The sequence below is a fragment of the Carassius carassius genome, chromosome 5, assembly GCF_963082965.1.
Source record: "Carassius carassius chromosome 5, fCarCar2.1, whole genome shotgun sequence".
NCBI lineage: Eukaryota > Metazoa > Chordata > Actinopteri > Cypriniformes > Cyprinidae > Carassius > Carassius carassius.
Genome location: NC_081759.1, coordinates 8,402,095 through 8,423,648, shown reverse-complemented (window position 1 = coordinate 8,423,648; position 21,554 = coordinate 8,402,095). Strand labels below are relative to the sequence as shown.

Sequence of the window (21,554 nt, the reverse complement as noted above, 5' to 3'; positions counted from 1 at the left end):
GGCTCCCCTGGTCAGAGGCATGTGGTTGCCAAAGTCTCTTGAGTTCCTGAAGGCAACATCCCGAAGGAAATGTTTGTTGTCCGTTGCCATGACGAATTTGCATCCCAAGAGTAAGATTCTCATTGCATATTCTCCTGGTATAGTAGGATAACCAAACCTGTAGATCTACTTCAAGTCACATTTTAAATTCTTGTGCTTTTGTACATAAAAAAATGTGGAAATATTGATATTTATTTTTCAAAACATTCTATGTAAACAATTCATAAAGCCATTTTGTAAAGCAATGGTTTTTACAAACAAATGACACTGAAATCTGTTGTGCTCGTGTTTCATAAATGTCATCCAATGACATTTCTCTCAAACATTCTAGTCCTGCCCTAAATTTACGTCACTGACCCGCTGATTCTTTGTGAACCAAGGGATCATTATTAGCATGGTCCCATTATTCTTTATTGATCGATGCTGTAACCCATAGGCAAAAAAATCATGTCTTTTCCTGCCTTGGATTTTGGATTTTGGAAGCCAGCCACTGCCAGCATTTTTTTTATTTAATGTTTGATGATCGCGTTATTTTACATGTACAACTACTTACTAGGGATGGGTATCGGTAAGGTTTTAACGGTATTACTACTCTTACCGATACTGCTTAATGGTCCGGTACTTTAACGGTATTCTTATCGGTACTTTGTGTTGTGTTACTTTGTGTTGTGTTAGGCAGTCGAAAACTTTGCATTTCTCTGTCTGCACATAATGCACTTTTGAAAGATGCTTTGACAGATTGCTTGTGTTTTTGCCCTTACATGCTAAATTTTTGTTGCACTTATGACAACCAGTTGTCTGCATCAACTCTAGTAAAGCATAACCACACTTTGGAACGTTTTGCTGTCTCCACCATCGTCACTCTTTGTATTAAGCTGGTGTTTTCGTACTGTAAGGGGCCATTCACATATCGCGTCTAAAAACGTGTGGAAAACGCTAGGCGTGCCGCTTTCTGATTTTTTCCCCCAAAGCCTTCGGGCACTTGCGCTCCTGAGGCGTCTGCCGTTGCTAAGCAGCCATGACCTGCTCTCTCCATGAAGACGCAGAAATTTCAGCAATGGATAAATGGATTTGCAGCACTAAAAACTGCTTGCAGTAGCTCTGCTACTAAATTAATTTAAAAATCCACATACAGCTATGATCAGCTGTTCCTTCATCTTGGCTGAGCTTTCAACGTTGTTACGGAAAAGGTGAGGAAGCTACATGACCTGCGGTGCGCTTGCAGCATTCTGAAAAGTTTTGATGTTTTTAACTCGACGCGGTGCGGATGTGCCTGGAAAAAACGAGCTCGTCACACCGCGTGCGCGTCGCGACCGCGTCGCTTCCATTATGAGCGCGCATACCTACGATATGTGAACGGCCCCTTATGTGTGTGTGTGCGCCGCGCTCGTTCTTGTTGTGTGTGTGTTTGTGACTGACAGCCAGCCTCCGCAGCGCGCATGAGAGATCTCGCAGATCTCACAGACAAACGTCTTAATAATATTGCAAATTAGAAATGTTTGGTAAGATACAATGTGCACGATAACATTATTAAGCAAATCTCTTCGCCATCCTCACTCTTTATTATTAAGCGGGAGTTTTCATACTGTGTGCGTGCGCAGCACTCGTTGTGGTGTGTGTGTGTGTGACTGACAGACAGACAGCCTCCGCGGGGCGCATGACAGATCTTGCAGATCTCACAGACAAACGTATTAATATGATCGCACATTAGAAATGTTTGGTGAGATAAAATGGGCACGATAACATTATTAAGCAAAAATACATAGTACATTAATTTTTTTCCCTCCAGTACCGAAAGCAGAAACGATAGCGTTAGATCTTACTGATACTACGGTCTTTCATAATTTAGCCCCGGGGCCAGTTTAATACAGGGTTTCGGTATCCATCCCTACTGCTTACATACACAATTGTTTGTTTCTGCTTCTTTTTCACCATGTTTTGATCCACACATTCAACAATCTTTCAGCAAATGTGCAATAGCACCTCCTACCATATAATAGTGAAAACAAGGAAAGCCAGAAAATTCCAGTCAGTGGCAGGGAAGTGTTGTCTCTTAAATGACAGAAAATTCTGTTAATAGCAGGGAAATAGTTTAAGTATAAAGCAAAATTAATTTCTTCTCTCTCTCCCTCTCTCTCTCTCTCGCTTTTTTTTGTTGCTATTTATGTCCATCTTCAGGATATAGTAACTAGTGAAAGATTTGAGACTACGTGTGTTCTTGTGGCACATAGGTGACTCCAAAATGATCAGTCACATGACATTGACAGCTCAGGTGATTGGTCCAAAAACAACTGTGTCCCGTGCAAATATGTGGTCAAATATGTATATAGGGCTTTCTCCAGGTAAGATAGAGCTCCTTGAAACAAACAGAGCAATGTTCTGAGTGTTTCACTTTTTGGTGAAATCAACCTACAGTTTATAGTTGACTTGGTAATCTACAGTGCCTTTGTCAACAGTAGCAAAGAATGAGTTTATGTATGTATATTTTAAATGGATACTCGCCTTGTCATACAGGACAATGTGACCCTGGCTCCTCACACTGATCTTGCTAAAGCATCCAGTCTCTCTTGCAACTTTATTTTTTGATGAATTAATGCATACTTAAAATTGTCTTTTTTAAATCTACTTCATTTATTTATGTATTTATTTAGCATTTCAGAATGCCATATTTGTTCTCAGTGTAACTGTGAACAGGAAAGTGAACAGTTAGCTGGCAGTGGGATTTTTTCCCCTTTATAAATAGTCTACACAGCTGTGCTGCTCCAGAATTTGCAGACAGCTGCTTTATTAATTATTGTTTGTGAGTGTGGCTGGCATAAAATAGCATTGTGTCAGAATGCTCTTACTCTGCAAATCAAAGCTTTTTGGGTTCTTGTGGGATTTTTGGCCAATGTGACTTACGGCGTATATGTTTTTGTGGTCAAGGCTGTTTCAGAAGCATTATACTCGTTGGTGCCATTCGGGAAACGTTGCATTTCATCGCTATTAAAAGGCTTCCCACGGTCAGGACGCAGGTCTGTTCATCCATTTTGGTGAGATGATGTCTTGCAGTTTTAATTTATATGTCTAGCAGACTCATTATCAACTGAAGCAGTGTTTCCTCTTCAAAGACCTGCTTTGATGATAATGAACTCACACAGACGGTGATGGATATGGGTCAGAGATGGCTGTTAACCTTATTATCAGAGAGCACTTCACTTCAGAACCCATCATTTTCACTACATGTTCTCCGGTTGGAGACAGGCCATTCATAATCTCCTTGATATGGAATTCTCTGTCCAGGCAGCACACACACACACACACTCTTAAAAATAAACATACGTGCTTTCTCAAATAAACATTAATAAATGCCGCACTCTGCACTTGTTGCAGTGTTACGGTGACATGCCTGGGCTTGCCGATGTTCCAGCGTGTAAACGGCTCTCTGTTTTCCATCTTGGAATGATGCCCTGTTAATCAGTTAGTCCCCTCAATGCGCCCCTCTTACGCTAGTATTCATCCTGCGTGACATGCACCGAAGACCCCAGCACAGCTGCTTGGCGATCTGTTTGTTTGTGCTTCTCAGGCAGGGATGGCGTTTCAGTGTCCACCCTTTTCTGCTGCGTCTTCCCGATGGCATTGCCACTCCACCTGCCGGCCGTGGAGTTCACAGGGTTTGTGGCTCATGTCCTCAAGACACTCCTTCTGTTCATATTCTCAGCCTACATGAGTCGAAGTACCTCTCTCGTAAATCTTAACAACCAGGAGAATTATAGCAGAAGGAGAAAAAAAGCACAGGGGGAAGTTTGATGGGGGAAAACAACTGCAGATTGGGGAAACCATACAACCCACTCTTGGCACTTGAGGCCACAGAAAATCACACGTGGTCTGCAGGCAAAGAATGCAAACCAACAGACTAAAGGGTTGGCAGGGATAATTATAGATTGAATAGTGAAAGAACCAACTCAAAAGCTTCATCTTTCAGTAAATACCTCTCTGCGTCTGGTAAATCTGCATTATGGTGCAGTTTGTCCAGATGTTAAGGCGTATTTTAATCATGGCTCAGAGTACAGAGAGTTTGTGCTTCTTCTTAATGCTCGTGCTCCAATTTGTACCCAGTATATACTTCGATTATCTTCATAATAGTTTACCCAATAGTTTACCCATTGAAGGGTAGTAACTGGTTACATGTAATCTGGATTGTGTAGTCAGTTTCCAAAAAATAAGTAATTGTACACAATTTCAAGTTATTTCATATTTACATGTGATACAGGGATTCCCAAACCTTTTTTCTGAACCCCTTTCACTTAATATTTTTATTTTAAGGTAATAAGTTAGCATGTTCACAGTCACAGTTCTCTGGCATTGGTTAATGGTCACAAGACATACAATAAACAAACAAAAAAAAATCTTAGTGTTTTATTTTGATTGTTGTTATTTTATTTATTTATTTATTTATTTATTTATTTTTTATTTATTTATTTTTTTATGATTTAGGTCATTATTAGCTTTTCATTAAACTCATGAGCCCCCACAGTTCCTTCACAAGCCCCAGATTATTGGGAAACTTTGACATAATCTAATGTTAATAATAATAATAATAATAATAATAATAATAATAAATGTGTGTGTGTATATATATATATATATATATATTATCTTTTGTATTTTTATATCCATAAAGTAATTTAAAATTAAATAAATGAGATGAGGTCAAAAGTAATCTGAAAGTAATCAAAAATTTGTCTGATTACATTACTTAAAATGTGTAATGTAATAGTTTTTAGTTCTAATATCTAACCCTTTATATTTTCTCTCTTCCATAAAACACAAAAAGGAATGTTTGAGCTTATGTTTCCCATACAATCATAGTATATGTTGATTTATACTGCCAAGCTCCAAAAAACACAACTATTCTTTACAGGGCATATTACAAGGCCTCTGACAGGATATGATAGCTTTGTGTGATGAACAGTCACATTAAAATAATTGCAGCTCTCAAATATTATTTATGGTTGCATTTTTCAGACCTACTGTAGTACGATCACTCACACAATACATGAAAACAAATGGTGTTTTTTATTAACTCAGATGGACTACAACCTTATTTTCAATGTCTTTCCAATACCTCAAATCTCTTAAATTCAATAAGCTAAACTAAAACTTTGTTTGAAGTTTTGGATAATGACAACAAAGCAGAAAAATATAAGTCAGGTTTTTTTTGTATTTAGTAAACAAGTGTATCAGCATGGTGCAAACAACACCAAGGTTTTAGGTTCAGTTCCCAGGGATTGCATGAAATGTATACAGTGCAAGTCGATTTGCGTAAGACTATCTGCCAAATGTTTGCTGATAAATTTTTTGGAGCTCGACAGTATAAATCCTCTCCTTTCACTGCATGAAAAGGCCTTATTCACTAATTATTTTGGACAATATGCATATTTATCATTCTATGTATATATGTATACAGTACATTATCAAAACAGTAAGTAACAAAAATTTATTTTTATTGTTATATAGTTTATAGTTTTAGTTTAATAACCTTGTTCACAGGGGCTCTGGGAAAGATGAAGGTCACTTCAATCTAAATCTATTTTATTGTTTATTAGTATCATTTACTGATAAACGTTCCTACAACATCCACAGAAGCTTGCTGAAGCAGACCTGCACTCACACTTCAGTGTACCGCAATTACCTTAAGCAGGACGTTTTCAGCTATACAAAACCCCCCCCACCCCCCCACCCACTTCCCTTTTTCCATGAATGAGCACTTTCCTAGACAAGGTAATACCCCGATGGGATTAGCTAATCAAGTGAAAATGCAAGGCACTAATTCATGGCCGAATTGTTAGGTCACCTTGAAAACCAGCCCACCGCTGCTGTGGCGGCTGAACCCTGACTCCAGTACCTCTGCAACAGGGTAATTAGTCCACCAGGGAGTCATTTAGATAAAAGATGACAGTTATTCATCTTGTGAAATGACTACCTGATGAATACATTCATTACAGCCCCCCCCCCCCCTTCTTTCTTTTTTTACATGTGTTAGTTTGCAAGAAGATACGCTCCCATCTTAAAAACAGTTCTGTGGCTGGTCAAATGCAGCGTAAGCGAGGTGCGAACGTAAACCTGCGGTATCGAAGACATTTTTATTGTATGTTTACTTCTATTCTGGCCACACACATACTCACAATAATAAATGTGTTGAGATGATGTGGCCTGGAAAGTGAAAAACTCAGTGCTCAGTTGATTAAACACTGGAATTTTGTGCACTGCCCAGAAATGAGGTTAGCAAATGGCTTTTGCTGTTGCCAGTTTGGAATTGCACAAAGGAAAAGCAGGAGAACACACTGTCTGCAGTGCCCTGGCTTCTCCCCACATTTGATGAATGTTGGGGTACGTCACTCCCCATCAAATGGGTTGCTGTTGACTCCAAATATGGCTGGACTGCAGCATATGAGAGGTAATTGCCAGGTTGAAACTGAAAGCCTTGTGCGGGCCTCATCCTTGGGTCACTCGGATTTCTGATTTTTGCCACAGAAATGAGAGAGAATGTGAAGGAGAAATGGATGCACAAGAAGGAGTTTAACAACATGCAACTCTATGCATCAAGAGTGTGGCTGCATTTCTCATTATACACAACTCCTTTTTCTGCTGTACCTTAAGATTTATTGTTACTGCTTCAGTTCAGATACTGCACCGAACTGGGTTGCTGGTTTAATTTTAGTGGTATTATGATGGAATGCTCCCTGAAGTCTGCACTGAAGTCAGTTTGCAACTTGCATAAATATTTTTAGGATTTTTGTTTCAGCATGGAACCTATTCATTGTTCTTGTTTTTCTGTTACTAAGATCAGACAGAGACAACACCAACATCTTAAAACTGTGACAATATAAACATGCAATACAGATAATAAAAATGTAATATCTCTCTATATCAAAATGTCTTCAACAACAAATAATTAAACAAACAAACAAACAAATAAATAAATAGATAAAATTTAAGGCATGTACTCTGTTTGCAAAAGCTTGACTTGGGAGCTATAGAGAAAATCTGGTTCATATCCTTTGCTGTACAAGAGAAAATTTAGATAAATTTATTGTAGTCCCCCTTCTACTAGATCGAAAGAATAGTTTATTTATTAATTTTTTTAAATCTATAAACAGCTGCCTTTACAATTGCCCTGCCATTTACTTGTATAGCAATATTGTAAAAAAGTCTTGAAGAAGATGTAGCTTTGAAATACTGTATTAGACTTTAATGCATTTTGCTGCATCTCTTAGGACCACCAGATGTGGAGCAGGCATGCGAGCCCAGCGTCCGCACATGGAGTCCGAATAATGGCATGGATCTTGGAATGGTGCCTCCCCCCTGCCCTCTGCAAGGCTGCATGTTACAGCTGGAGTTTGCATATCCAGTGGTCCCTGACTCCCTCACAGTGTGGGTGACCTTCTCCTCCCAGGAGGAAACAGTCCTGCCTGCCATCCACAATATCATCCTATTGACTGTCAGTGGCAACAACCTGTCTCTGGGTCCCAGTAATTTGTTCTGCGACACACCACTGACCATCAAGCTGGATGTGCATGAGAAGGTGTATGGCGTGCAATTTTTCACCATGGAGCAACATTTGGAAATTGATGCTACTCTGCTCACGTCTAAACCCAACTGTCCACTCTGTCAAGAATGTGAGCCACTGCACTACCGGCTTCTGCGGCAGCCGCCATTTGTTCACTCACCCAAGGGTGTCATGCTAAGAGACTCTATGCGAAGATACGTGGACAGGTGAGTCTTTTGGATTACCAATTCATTTGGTGTTCAATTTGCTCATTCACATGGTAATCAATGCAATGAATAAACTGAACCAACTGAAAATTATTTAAAAAAGTATATAATATATATATATGTATATTATTATATTATTATATATATTTTTCTGGTAAATTATTTACTGTAATTACATGTTTTTAGGTTCTGGCTAATGTTTAGATACTTTTGCTACCTCTTCCAGAATAAGTTGTATTGACTTTGGAACTTATCTTCGATTTGGAACTGTTTTACCACAAAACAAAACTAACGTAATTGAAAGTTGGAGTGCGAAATGTGCCTGGTCAGCATTAAGCACAACAAATCCCTGCTCAAATCTTGTGGTGTCTCTCTGTTCTTTTTCAATTCTCGAATAAAGCCAAAAGAAACAAAGAGAAGGATGCAGCTGCTGGTTGATTTCAGTCCAGCTCCTGGCATCAGGAAGCCTGTTAACATGCTCTGCCATCTTGAGGTTGCTCTGGCCTCGGCCGGGCACCTCTGGTTTAGGCAGTAACATACTACTGCTTTCCCACTTAAGGCCAGATACTGGGTCTCTGGTCAGTGTTTCTGTATAGGCCACTTCGGGATGCATGTAAAATTGAGGGTTTAACTTGCCACCCACTGATATAGTAGCTCAACACTGAGTGTTTCCAAAAGTTTTGAGAAATGTGCAGATCACAGATTTATCTACCACCAGCACAGATTAGCTTTGCACAGACAATTATCACAGTAGAGGGGATCAGGGATGGGTGTAAAATGGGGCCGTTTGTAATGCTGCTTTTTGTGCATATATTGGATAAATTACTTACAGAGATGAAAGGTTTTAAATGTTTAATATGGTTTGCATATCCAGTATATTCCTATTTAACAAATTATTTAAGACTGACACCAACCATTTCAACTGTTTTGACTTATGTGGTGACATTAAGGAGTTTTAGGATTTTCTAATGGAGCTATCAATTATTAGCAGGTTATTAACATCAACACATCATAACATTAATCAAAAAGTTGTAATGTGCATGATTTAGGAAATAATATGTACATTTAGGGACAGATATCTACCTTTAAGATACTAAAATGCATCCTTTTGGATTAAATAAGGTTTACTTTTTAGGTTCAAAGGTACAAAAGTGTACCATTCCAGTGACAGCTTTTGTACCTTTTTAATCCTGATAGCATAGATTGTTCGTAAACATTGCCACTGAAGCAGTGTTGCAGTTAATTAAATAACGATATACTGTAATTGATAATTGACCGTTAGTGATGACACCTGCTAATTGCAAGTAGAGTCACTGAAGAGACAACAATATATTGTTTATGGTAATAGAGTGCATTACTTTACTGATGCAGGTGTGTAGATTCAGCACACTGGCACAGATTGATGCTATTTTCTTAATTTTATATGACCTTTTCCTCCCCGTATTGTGCAAGCTTTTTCTCCACTGTACTGTAGCTGAATAAAGCAGACATGGTTTTGTTCTAATCTGAGGTAGGTAAGGTTTTGGCTAAAGTAAACTGTGGTCAACTCACAGCTGCGTTTGAGAGTCTGTTTTCTGAATGACGTTGATTCTGAGATCTGAATCAATTACAATCACATAATCTGAGGTCCCCTGCTGAATGCATTCATTACCTCAGCTCTGATTCAAGAAAGATATTGATCTTTGGTAAATATGTCCTGACACCTCTGTCTAATTTGGGTCACCTGTGTCTCTCTCACTTAGCACTCGCTCGTTAATTTCAATGGGGAGCCTTGGGTTTTGGATTCATACAGTATGGGACCTTAAAGTCTGTTCAGAAATATGAGAGTAGGGATGTAGCTCTGGAAATTAGGAATAAATCTCGGAGGGGGGTTGACCCTGCATGCATGTGACTCTGGCCTTCAGAAAACACCCCAGCCATCTGCTATTCCTCTCCCTGACCTGGCCCTCTTTGCTGTCATGGCTTCAAAGGGAACCCCTGCTTTGAGCTGACAGGACCCCCCTGCCAATGAGAGAGAGGCCAAGACAACTGGCCAACTCATCCAATTTAGGGGCCCCAGCTTCATGGAACCTGGTTCCCCTTGGTCTAAGACTCTCACCTCTGTTATGTCAAGTCCACTTGTAATGGCATTCCAGAAGCTCCACCCTCCTATCAGCTCCACTGCTAATGATGAAACAATTACAGAGGTTTGATTTGGTGCCCCATAGTCCTTAATCCCAATGGAAAATTGCTTTAGCAAGTTTACACAATAAGTATTTGAGAGGAAATTGCATCAAAGCTAATGTACAGTTCTAGATGCATAGTTTGGTTCTGCTTATCAAAAAAGTGTCCCTTGACCACTTTTGAAATTTGTCAAGGGATTTGGTTAAGACTAGAGCTAGGTGTTTTGGAACATGGTGACATTTGACGTTTACTTAAAGATCCTCTTAATTCCTTGTGGATTTGAACCAAAATGTTACAAAAAGAACAATAATTTGGCCTAGCTTATATGTAAAATTGCATAGGGAAACTGCATGTGTTATACACAGCTGTAGAGCTTTTGACGTCATAGATGACCGCAGTAATCCTTGTTTACCAGAAGGAAGATTTGCACTGTGGAAATGTTGGAGTTTCTTTCTAAAGTCACCGCTATGAGTTGATCTCCTTTATATATGATTGACATAAATTCTCAACCAGAACAACTGGGGATGACTCAACTAATGATTTATCTACGTTGGTGTGTTTGCTGTATTACTGCAGTTCCATCATCCTGACTGAATCCCTAGATATAAAATGAAAACCTAATCTGCTGTGGTTTTAGAAATATGACTACATGCGGGCACTGGTGAAATTTGAATTCTTTAAAAGGTAGATTGTTTAGTGAGAACTACTGGCAGCTTTCCGAAATGTTGGCATCTCATTTGAAACCATCCGTTGCCATTTACCCAGAAAACAACAAAACCTTCTCTATTCTTTTGCAGAAAACACTCGTGCTGTTGTTGCTTGCGTATGGTGTTTCTCTGGAGGAGGTCACTTGAATCGCTGCTTTCTCTTGTCTTCAAGCACTTCATAAGTCCTGATATGTATCTGTGGTCAGTCTTCCCACAAGTTTTAAGTTTCTTTCTTTTTATCAAGAATTCCAGAAAGTGGACATTTTTATTAGATTAATATTGTCTGAACCGAAAGCTTTCACAAAATTTCACTCATCCTGAAGAGACGTTAGGTGATAAAAAAAAAAAAAAAACTTCTAGTTTATCTGTCTTTCTCTGGTTATAACTTCAACACAAGATCTATAAGTTAATTACTGAGAATAAGAGGTGCAAACAGATGGTAGCTTCACACGCTGAACTCTTCCAGTGTTTAACCGATAAGCTGCAAGTGCAATTCTGTTGACATGTTAACTTATTCATAAAGTGTCATCAACATAAATTTACACCATAAGCTTATTGGTAGGCCTGTTGCTCTCTCAAGAGTGGCTGGCTCACATCATCATTTGACATATCTTCAGCTGCACCGGTTCAGTACAGTTGAGAATACAATCAGACATGTGCGTTAATAAGACACAGATGAAGTTATGTTAAAGAGTGGATGCTGAGCAGAGGATGATGGCATGCTGATTTCTTCAGCACCTCAGCACATGTGTGAGGAAGAATGTCTGGAGGCTGATGTCTTTTCATGCAATAGGAAGTGGAACTGGTTCTCCATAGAGATAGACATGAGAACTCGGAAGTGATGACAATGATCAATCATGCAATGATCTGAACAATTCTCACTGAAAACTAAAAACAGCTATACTCAAATCCATTTTCCAGTTCATCTGACATCATTTTACATCAACACTGGGTGTGTTTTTCCTTGGCTTAGTAAGTAGAAGCTCTGCAGTGGTATTATATTGTTCATTGAGTGATGCAACACATACTATAGCCTTCAGATACAGTAGTTTGCCACAGCCTTAGCACAATTCCACTCTTCAGCACGATAATATCTTTGAAAACTCCAGCATAACATGAACTTTTCCAAATATCCAACATAAGCGTGACCATATTTTAGTTTAAAAAAAGATGACAGTGGGGGCACAATAGCTGTGGGTAGGGAGATGGTTTGGTTTGGGATATAACTCCAAATATCATTTCAATACCAAAAATTCATATTTTACAGTCACCGTTACGCAGATTGATCATAAACTTAGCTAAAAGGCTTCTTAGTGGCCATCACTCACAAAATCTCCCACAGTTTTGTCATAGTTAGAACGTAGAATGTTTCAATACAAGCATTTCAGTCAAATTTAATTTATGCAAGCCATAACCCACAGGAGAAAATCAACCCTCCACAAAAGTTTAAAATCAGTAAAAAAAAAAAAAGGCGTATTTGGCAACCCTGTATCCAAAGCGATTTAAATACTCCACATATTGATAATGGCTCCCTGATACGCATAAATTATATTAAATATTAGAATGTTTGAAATTGTTTGAAATTCATCGGGAGCAGGATTAAGAAAACTGTCCTTTGCAGGGCTTTATGCAATAACGCACACAGTGAATGGTGACTGTAGAAAGCAAAAGTCAAATCCTGATCATTTAGGGCGATTTAGAAATTAAGGGTACATTTAGGCAACTTTTTTTAGGTCCAAAAAGAGGACATGTCCAGGGAAAGAGGACATATGGTCACCCTATCCAACATACAGCAATTGCTACAGCATGCTATCAGAGTTCCTCTGAAACCCTCCACCTCCCTCAGCTCTGCTTGTCTAGATATGCTTGAGGATTTATGTCTGACTATTCATGCAGCAGCAACATAACTTACATGCTCTCAGCAGTGTGTCTGCATACCTATTGGTAATTGCAAGCCTCCATACTTGCTCTGCAACAGCATGTGTAACAGATCTAGTCAGCCAAGACCAAATACATTAACATTGTCATATCCATTAATATGCTGAAACTATCCCAAGAGTTTTCAATATTGAAGTAAAAAAAAAATAAAAAATACTATACCTCTATGTATATTTGCAGCCATTAGGTCAATACTGAATGTACTAAAGGATTTTATTTATTTATTGTTTTTATTATTATTATTATTATTGCCGTTCACGTGTGATAATGCATATTGTATGTTGGACTCTATAAAAATTAGCAATTTAGGGAACAATAGCCGGGATTCCATCTAAAATTTTGAATTTAACGTACAGTATGCGCTAAATTGGAATATCACACAAAACATTTGCGAACAAGCACCATTTCCATCCAGCGAGTCAAAGAGAACAAAATCGTCACTTCCTGATAACTGCCACTATACATCACTAAGAAAAGTAGGAGAAGCTACTGAAAATAATAATTTTCCTATATAATAAATTACTTGCACCTCAGAATGAGCAGACGAAACACAATGAATGCGGTCATTGCTCTCGGAGGTAGATGCTGCCGTAAGGAACAAAGTCGTTTAACAGTTCTGGGAGGCAATAATACAGAAATAGTGATGACAGACTTTGCTCGGGCATTTCCAAATGACCATATACAAACATTTCAGACTGGAACAAAATCGGCCTGTTGGTTAGTCAGGATTTACCGTCCCGTAGCGCAAAGTCACATGACTTTTTTTGATGTGCTTAGAGGAATTTATTCACAAATATTTTTATTATTTTTATTCGAAATTCAGCCTTTACAGGTATATCACTCGATTCTGAAGCGATACTTCAAAATGTGTATAAAAGCAGGGTGATGGAAACCCAGCTATTCTCTCAGGTGTCATATGTGCTCTTAAAGGGACAGAACTCTTCAAGTCCATGCAATTTGTGTGGCTCATCATCATCATCATCATCGTCACCATTGTTTATTTTTATATTGAACAATCCTCAATGTTGCTTTATAAGGAAGAAAGGAGTCTAAACAGAAAAAGGCTAAATAGAGGCAATTGGGAGGTGCACCAAATTTCAATGACCAAAAATAAATAAATAAGGTGGACATGAGGATGATTCATGACAGTCATCAAGATGTGGACTAGAAGATGAGCCACTTGAGCAGTTTTTAACAGAGAACTTACAGGTTAAAGTGTGTGTCTTGTGGAAATAAGGTAACTGCATACACATAAAGTACAATCACGCAGACTTGGCAGCCCTGGCTGAGCTTTGGTACAGGACCATCCGAATGCGAAGTTGGCCTTCCTAAAATCTGCTTTCTGTTTCTATTTATGTCATCTTTTTCCCTCATTTGCTTCTTCTTTAGTTTGTTGTCTTTTTCCTTTTTTCCTCCTTTTTTCCTCCTTTTCCACTTTTATTTCTCTCCATTCCTGGTGTTTTATGTTTCTATTTATATATTTTTTTATAATGCCAGGATGAATGTTGACTTGTTGATTTAGGCAGACAATATTTAGGAAGCCTCATTTGAACATTTGGTCTGTAATAAGGTGTATTGTGAAAATTAGCTTGGCACATGCTGTGCTTTCTGTGTGGCAACTGGCCCGACTCTTAGAAATCTGATTCAACAACACATGGTCAGTCTTCATAATGCAACCATTTAGCTTTCACACCGAAACATGCCTATTAGAGCTAAACAGGACTGAGATGTAATATTTATTCATAAATGTAATGCCATTTTACATTGTGAGCTTACCAGGCATTGAGACAAGAATCCAACAAAAAGCAATGCCTCTTCTTAAAGTGGAAATCAGCCAATTAGCTTGGCTTTCATTTACACACTTGAATAGGTTCTAAAGAACTGGATTTTTTTTTTCTTAAGAAAGAAAAAGGTGTGTTATCTATTGTTTTGCTGTTTGCTTGTATTTGATAGTTTTGACTTTCACAGTTTTCACATTTTTAGTTAAATTCAGTAGAATTCTTAAATATCTTCTCTATTTGTGTATATATTGATGTGACCCTTTCACACGTGTCTTCATACACAATGACCTGGAATATCAAAAACTCCAACAGTCAAATCAGTGCTCCCGTTATAAATCTCTTTACATGTTTTGAAGTTGAAGGGTTATGTGTGGCACGTCCATATGCATCTGTGAGCGTGAAGTGTGTAAATAGTTTTTCTCTGTGCAACACTTATTTGTGTTTTGCTTGTTTCATTTTATGAGACTTTCACAGACGTTGTTCCCCTTATCCAAAACACAAACAATCGCAGCATAAACCTCTTTCTGGTGTCAGTCATGTTAAGTGCTAATTTGAATGATTTGTTTTGCCTCTTATTAAATGTTACTGCTTCCCTGCCCATTAGAACAAGCACCTTATAACTCGGCTGCTGACGGCAGCACAAAAAACACTTGGCCTCACGTGAACCTATGCCATTTGTAATAATTGTAATGTCCGTGGCGCTCTGGCAATTTGGCTGTGTTGTTTTGTTAATCAGCAGAGAAGTGCTTGCGTTTCTCAGGGGGAACAAGTCCAACATAAATGCAAATAATGAAGGCTTTATGTATTTTCCTCTCGCTTGTGTTGGCTCTTTAATTAATTACTGGTGTTTTTGGGAGAGATTTGGGGTTTCTGCCTGTTAGTTAATACACGTGCTCTTGTGTAGCTTTGTGGGTGGGTTGTAGTTTACTATATAGGTGGATGTGAGTAGAACAAATGCACATGCAGCTTTAATGGCTTTCTTAGTCAGTCTATTGGTGGGGTTTGTCCGAACTTTAATAAATTTATTAAGGGGTGTAACAGTAAGCAGAGATTTACTGTATTTGACAGATGTGTATACTGTATTTTGCCTGTTTTACAGTGGCCTTGTGAAAAGAAGTCTGCTTAATTGTACTGAATATGCACTTGTAATAGGCTATAATTTGAATCTTACAAGTATATTAAACCCTCTTGAGTAGATTAATGCGTATACACGTTATGAGGCATTTTCTCCTGATAACCCCGAAATGAACTTAAATTACACTTTCAGTTTTGATCGTACAGATAAGAGCAATACATCAATCTAATCTGTAAAGGGTTTACTTTTTTGTATACAGACATAATAACAACAAAACTTTGTGCATTTTTAAAATAAAGATAACAAACAAGGTGTGCTGTCTGCAGCCTTTATCTGCGGTGATCTTCATTTAGACACGCTTCATTAAAATGAACTGTAACTCCGTGAATACTCAACGAAGAGACATGAGAGATATATTTATAGAAAGCCTGACATGTCTACTTTTAAACTAAACAAGTGCTGCCGAAAACAAATATTCTGTGATAAAGTAATCCATACGAAAACAACGCAATGTCCATTTTGCAGCTCCCTTCATCATCTTCAAATGCGACCAAGCCCCCGCGCTGAGCGCGCTATTCAGATTCTAATGTTTTACTGAATCGCACGGCTTGAATACGCCCGCACACTGTTCTTCAAGGTTTTTATTTTATTTTACTGTTTGCTTCATGATTAGAGGAGGAATAAGACATAATTCACCCCCCAAAAAAGATTTGGATTTCCTCAGAAAAAAAAGAATGAAGCACTTTAATCAGCAGAGATCATAAACATGAGTAAGTCTCTTTTATATATATATATATATTACTTGTACTAGTTTTCACATAACATTTTACTAGTTAGACTTTTTCCAAACTATAAGTCCTGACTAAATGTATAATCAAGTGAAACATTATGAAGTTTTAATAACAATATACACTACTATACCATTCAAAAGCTTGATGTAAATAATATAAATGTAACAAATAAATATAATTGTAACAAATGTAACAAACAATGTTGCTCTTTCAATTTACCCCCCCCTCCAAAAAAAAACCTGAAAAAATATTCTCAGCTCTTTTCAACACTACTACTACTACTACTACTACTAATAATAATAATAACAATAAGAGGTTTTGATTTTGTAGAAACCAGATTGTTAAAAGGATTTCCGAAGGATTGTGTGACTAGAGTAATGATGCAAAAAAGATAAATAATAATAATAAGCTTTGAAAATCAGCTTTAATTGTTCCTAATAAACTGTTAACGCCTACTCGCATATGACTTTTACCAACAAAAAGTGTCTTAGAAAATTTAAATAAATATATTGTTTTATGTAAGTGAGTAATAAGATGATTTTCACATAATTTAGAAAGAAAAATTCTAGTCTACAAGCTCCAGTTCTCAAAAGTCCCGGGAACCAACGTTCTGTACGTGTTTTATGGCCTTATTCAAGTGATTTAACATTTTTTGTTTTTCACTAACCATGCATAATTTTTTTTTCTCAAAAATACAATCATGTACATTAGGGGTGTAATGGTACGTGTATTCGTACTGGACCGTTTCGGTACAGGGCTTTCGGTACGGTGCACGTGTGTACCGAATGACCGAATGCAATATTTTGTATGCGGAACATAGGTACATTTTCGTGTTTTCAAACGAACATATTAAGTGGCGGAAGTCTCCGTGTTCAGCGCAAATCCCGCCCTGCCCTGATTCTAAGGCCGGTGACACACTGGGTGCGTGGCATGAGCATGGCATTTCTGCTGCGTGTCAGTTGCGTGACGGCTGCTTCTGTGTCTTTACCTACCATAATCGTGCCTGACGCGGCGCGTTTGCGTGCTGCTGCTACTGTAGGTGACATAGAGGGAGGCCGCCGACAGACCAGGATCTTGTCTTCATGACAACAATATCTATACTTCATGTTGAGCATAAATATAAAGTCTACTGATAAAGGACACCGTCAACAGTATTGACGGCAAAATAGACTGTTTGTCAGGTGCAATATGCCAGTGTGTCACCGGCCTAAGGTTGTCAAAAGGCATCACGCGAGTGTGAACATCAATACAACTAGGAAAAAAAAAGATTGTAATTCAAACGCAGCTCCCGTCGGCATTTAAACAGACCTTTGCTCTTAATTCCGATCGGTCCAACGCAATAATGAAATCTGAGCAGGTCTAAAAACTGAAACTGTTGATGCTGCACTTTACGAAAATGAACCGAACCGTGACTTTAAAACCGAGGTACGTACCGAGGTATGTACCGTACATACATGCTGCTCACATATCATTATAGCCATGTTTGTGCTGATTACAGTAAGATAAGATTTTTGCCATTTAGATATTTATAAGAAATTGAAAAAAGCACAAATGTCAGGGCATGACAAAACTTCTCCAGGCCCCAAAAATACCCTTAGACTTCAGAGGGTTAAAGTTCCCCCATTATGCAATTTTTATGGTTCCTAATATTGTTTTGGGAGTATCCTACAACAGGATTACATGCATGCAAGGTCAAACAATGCTTTCTTTTTCTCAAAATATGCATTTAATATCACCTCATTTTTCAGCAATTCTCAAACAATTAATCCGAAGCTGTTCAAAGTTTCAGTCTCACTAAACCCCTCCTTTCCTTGAGCCTGCTTTGATCTGATTGGTCAGATGGCCTAGTCTATTGTGATTGGTCTACGGCGTACAGCGGTGTCGGAAACGATACGCCTATTTCAATAGTTAACGTTCTATAAAAAATATAAACATCTATTATTTATCATACTTACAGGTTGTGATTCAGTGGAGCAGCTGGTCCAAATAAACAGGATACTGATCCATTTTGTGAATCCTGCAATGAACTGCCTGATTAGAGAAGCAGTCGTCAATAAAATGACGTGTTTGTCGGTGGGGTCAAGTTGTTTGCCTCTGGCCAACATAGAACATAGGCATGCATTATGCAAATGTGTTACTTGGGATTCGAATTACTAACAACTCGTCTAGGCTGATTCTTTAAAGATTCTTTATTTTGGGAGACAGTAACTATCATGCACTTTCAGCTCTACAACCTTGCAGATCGTTTACATTCATATTCAGCTAAGATTACACACTGCACAAAAGGCAATATTGGAAATGGCATAATAGGGGCACTTTGAAAAACGTACTTGCAAATAATGTAACAAATACTCACCCTTATGTTGTTCCAAACCTGTAAGACCTTTATTCATCTGCAGAACACAAATTAAGATATTTTTCATGAAATCCAAGAACTTTCTGAACCTGCATAGACAATGGAATAACCACGTTCAATCAGTGGTTCAACCTTAATTTTACGAAGCTACGAGAATAATTTTTGTGCACAAAGAAAACAAAAATAACAACTTTATTCAACTATTTCTTCTCTTTCATGTCAGTCTTCGACACTCGTTTACAAAAATATCACAGAGCATGCGTCACATGGACTATTTTATTGATGTCCACCGTTCTGGACCCTGAACGTGTTGGTTCCATTGCTTTTTTTAGGTGAACTATCCCTTTAAGTACAATTAAAAAAGTATACTTTGTAGTAATGTAATAATAAATATAAATTGTAATGAGTATACTTCTATTTCACAAGGGCCCCTAAAAAAATACAGAATATAATAGAGAGTACTGTATTTACTCTCAGTCACTAAATGCATTTGTACTGACCACAGGTAAATGGCCTCCAAGAGACATCTGAGGTGGACAGCACTCTGTTTCACTTTGAGAAGTATATGACAATGAGAAGATGCGACTCGTGTTTGTTTTCAGCTGTCCTCTGAGAGATGAAATATGTCTGGCCTCTTTTGCTCATTATCAGCCCCCACAATCTTTCGCCACGAGAACGCCGTGATCTTTTCCTCAAAGCCCAGCACTAAGTGAACAGGTTTTGGTTACATTGTCTCAGCACAACTTCATCCCTCATGACATGTCACATGGTTCAGATTGGGTACAGAGCCTGCCTCCTCAGACCGACACAAGATCGGATATCTCTTATCTCAGACCTTATCTCAACCACCAGCAGCCAATGGTTCGAAGTGACAGCTGATGAGTGTGTTGCAGTTTTAGAATTAGCACTAAACTGGCACTACGATTGCATAAGAGTTTTCAGGGTGTAGGAAGAGCTGTGTTGTATTGACACCGATTTTGTAGTGTACTCTGGAGCATTAGAATCTTAAACCCGACAAATTTTGTACTGAAAGATCAGAGAGTTCCCACAGACCACTATTAGGAGGTATTTGAGCTATGCAGGATATAATACGGGAATTAATGGGGGCTATAGGGGCAAAAACAGACATCCCACCCTGCAAAAACCTATTTCAGGGAATTAGTGTCAGGGAGCCGCTATCAATATGCGGAGGTGGGTGGGATGTTTACAATATGTGAGGAAAACAAAAACAAAAACATAATTGGGACTTATCTCGGAATTCTAACTTTTTTTCCTTGCATGAATATATTTATCACATTTCTGACTTTTTTTCATTTACAATTGCAAGTATATTTCTCACAGTTTTGTTCTTTAAATAATTAATAAAAAATTTACAGCAAAACAAACGTGTTTATGTAGACAGACAGAGAAAAGCACAATATTAAGGTAAACATATATATTTAAAGTAGTCATCATAAAACATATAAACAACACAAAAAAGGCACAATTGTTTTTAAGTCTAATATACAATTTATATGCTTTATACAATTTATGCTTATGTATAAATAATTATGCATACAAAATATAGAAATGAACAACATATTCAAGAGATATGTGCTTTGAGTTTTCATAATATCAAACAACATCTTTGACGACAAAACTGTGAGCCATATTTATAGAACCAAAGTTATAAAAACTTAAAAACTTTAAAGAAATCTAATGCTGTTTCTTCCATAAGGCAACAAAATGAGCAATGTCAGAATATTTCGAAATGGAGGAATTAACAGTGTATATCTTATGAAGGTGAAATTTGAAATGTTTAACTTTCTACTACTGATCACAATGCATTAAAGTTTTATTTTGACATGTTTTTTTTTGTTTATTTATAGCTGATCACATGTTTCTTTTGAGCTCATTAATGCAATAGCCAGTCAGGGGCATTTAGATTTGTCACAGCTGAAAACATAAAATTTCTCTTCAGTGCGTGTTCACAGACTGAATTCTTTTGTGAATTTTCTCACCATAAAGCACAATGGACAGATACAATGTGAGTAAGAGCAGAGGTGGAAAGTAACGAATTACATTTACTCGCGTTACTGTAATTGAGTAGCTTTTTTGTGTACTAATACTTTTTAAAGTAATTTTTAAAATCTGTAATTTTACTTTTACTTAAGTATATTTTGTTTAAAGTATTGTACTTCGTTACATTTTAAAACACATTAATTACTGAGTAAAAATAAAAAATAAAAAATAAATAAATCGATCCCTGGAAACTACGTCAGTAAATAATGGGCAGGGGGGCAAACTGGCGCTAAAATCACAAGAAAGATGCAGACGGACAAAACAGGCGTTAGTGGTGCAGACACCGCTGAAAACGAAACCCCGTCATATATATTCTGAAGTTGAACTCGAAGGAAATGAAGTGAACCCCTGGCCATATGTATGCTCTATTATGCAGTGTAAGGTGTACTTGCCTAGGAAGACCAAACTAGCAGCTTATAAAATCTCGACAAGACATTAACCCTTCGCAAGAATGTAGAGGTAAGCTAAATAATTGCATCGTTGCATTGGTTGTTAAAATGAAGCTTTGACATTTTAGCAAGAGGTTTTGCACAAATTATCCAAAAAGACAGTGGTGAGGAGTGTGCTATATATATCATCTGCGATAATATCATGTTTTTTGTTTTAATGATGTGCGCGCGCATTTATAGTGCGTTCTTTCACTGTGTGATTCAGTCTCCTAAAATGCATTTAGAATGATCACAAAATTGAAGATATAGGGGCAGAAAATTCACATATTTATATAATTTCATATATTAAATCAAAATCACACAAAGAATGCCGTCTTTTCCACCAAAAATCATCATGAATATATACATACATATATATAACAGTTCAGTAAACAAGTTAATTAAGAGACTTGCGTTTTAGACACCATATTGCCTTTTTTAGCTCTATTTCTACAAC

At 37.7% G+C, this 21,554-nt stretch overlaps 1 protein-coding gene across 1 annotated transcript in view; it reads left to right on the top strand.

Moving 5' to 3' along the window:
- The window catches only part of pappaa (pregnancy-associated plasma protein A, pappalysin 1a), a 142,552-nt gene that overhangs the window by 18,106 nt on the left and 102,892 nt on the right, over window positions 1-21,554 (top strand). Inside the window, exon 8 of the mRNA XM_059549639.1 lies at window positions 7,299-7,797. Coding sequence (XP_059405622.1) covers window positions 7,299-7,797 — 499 coding nt within the window. The remainder of the gene's footprint in view (window positions 1-7,298; window positions 7,798-21,554) is intronic.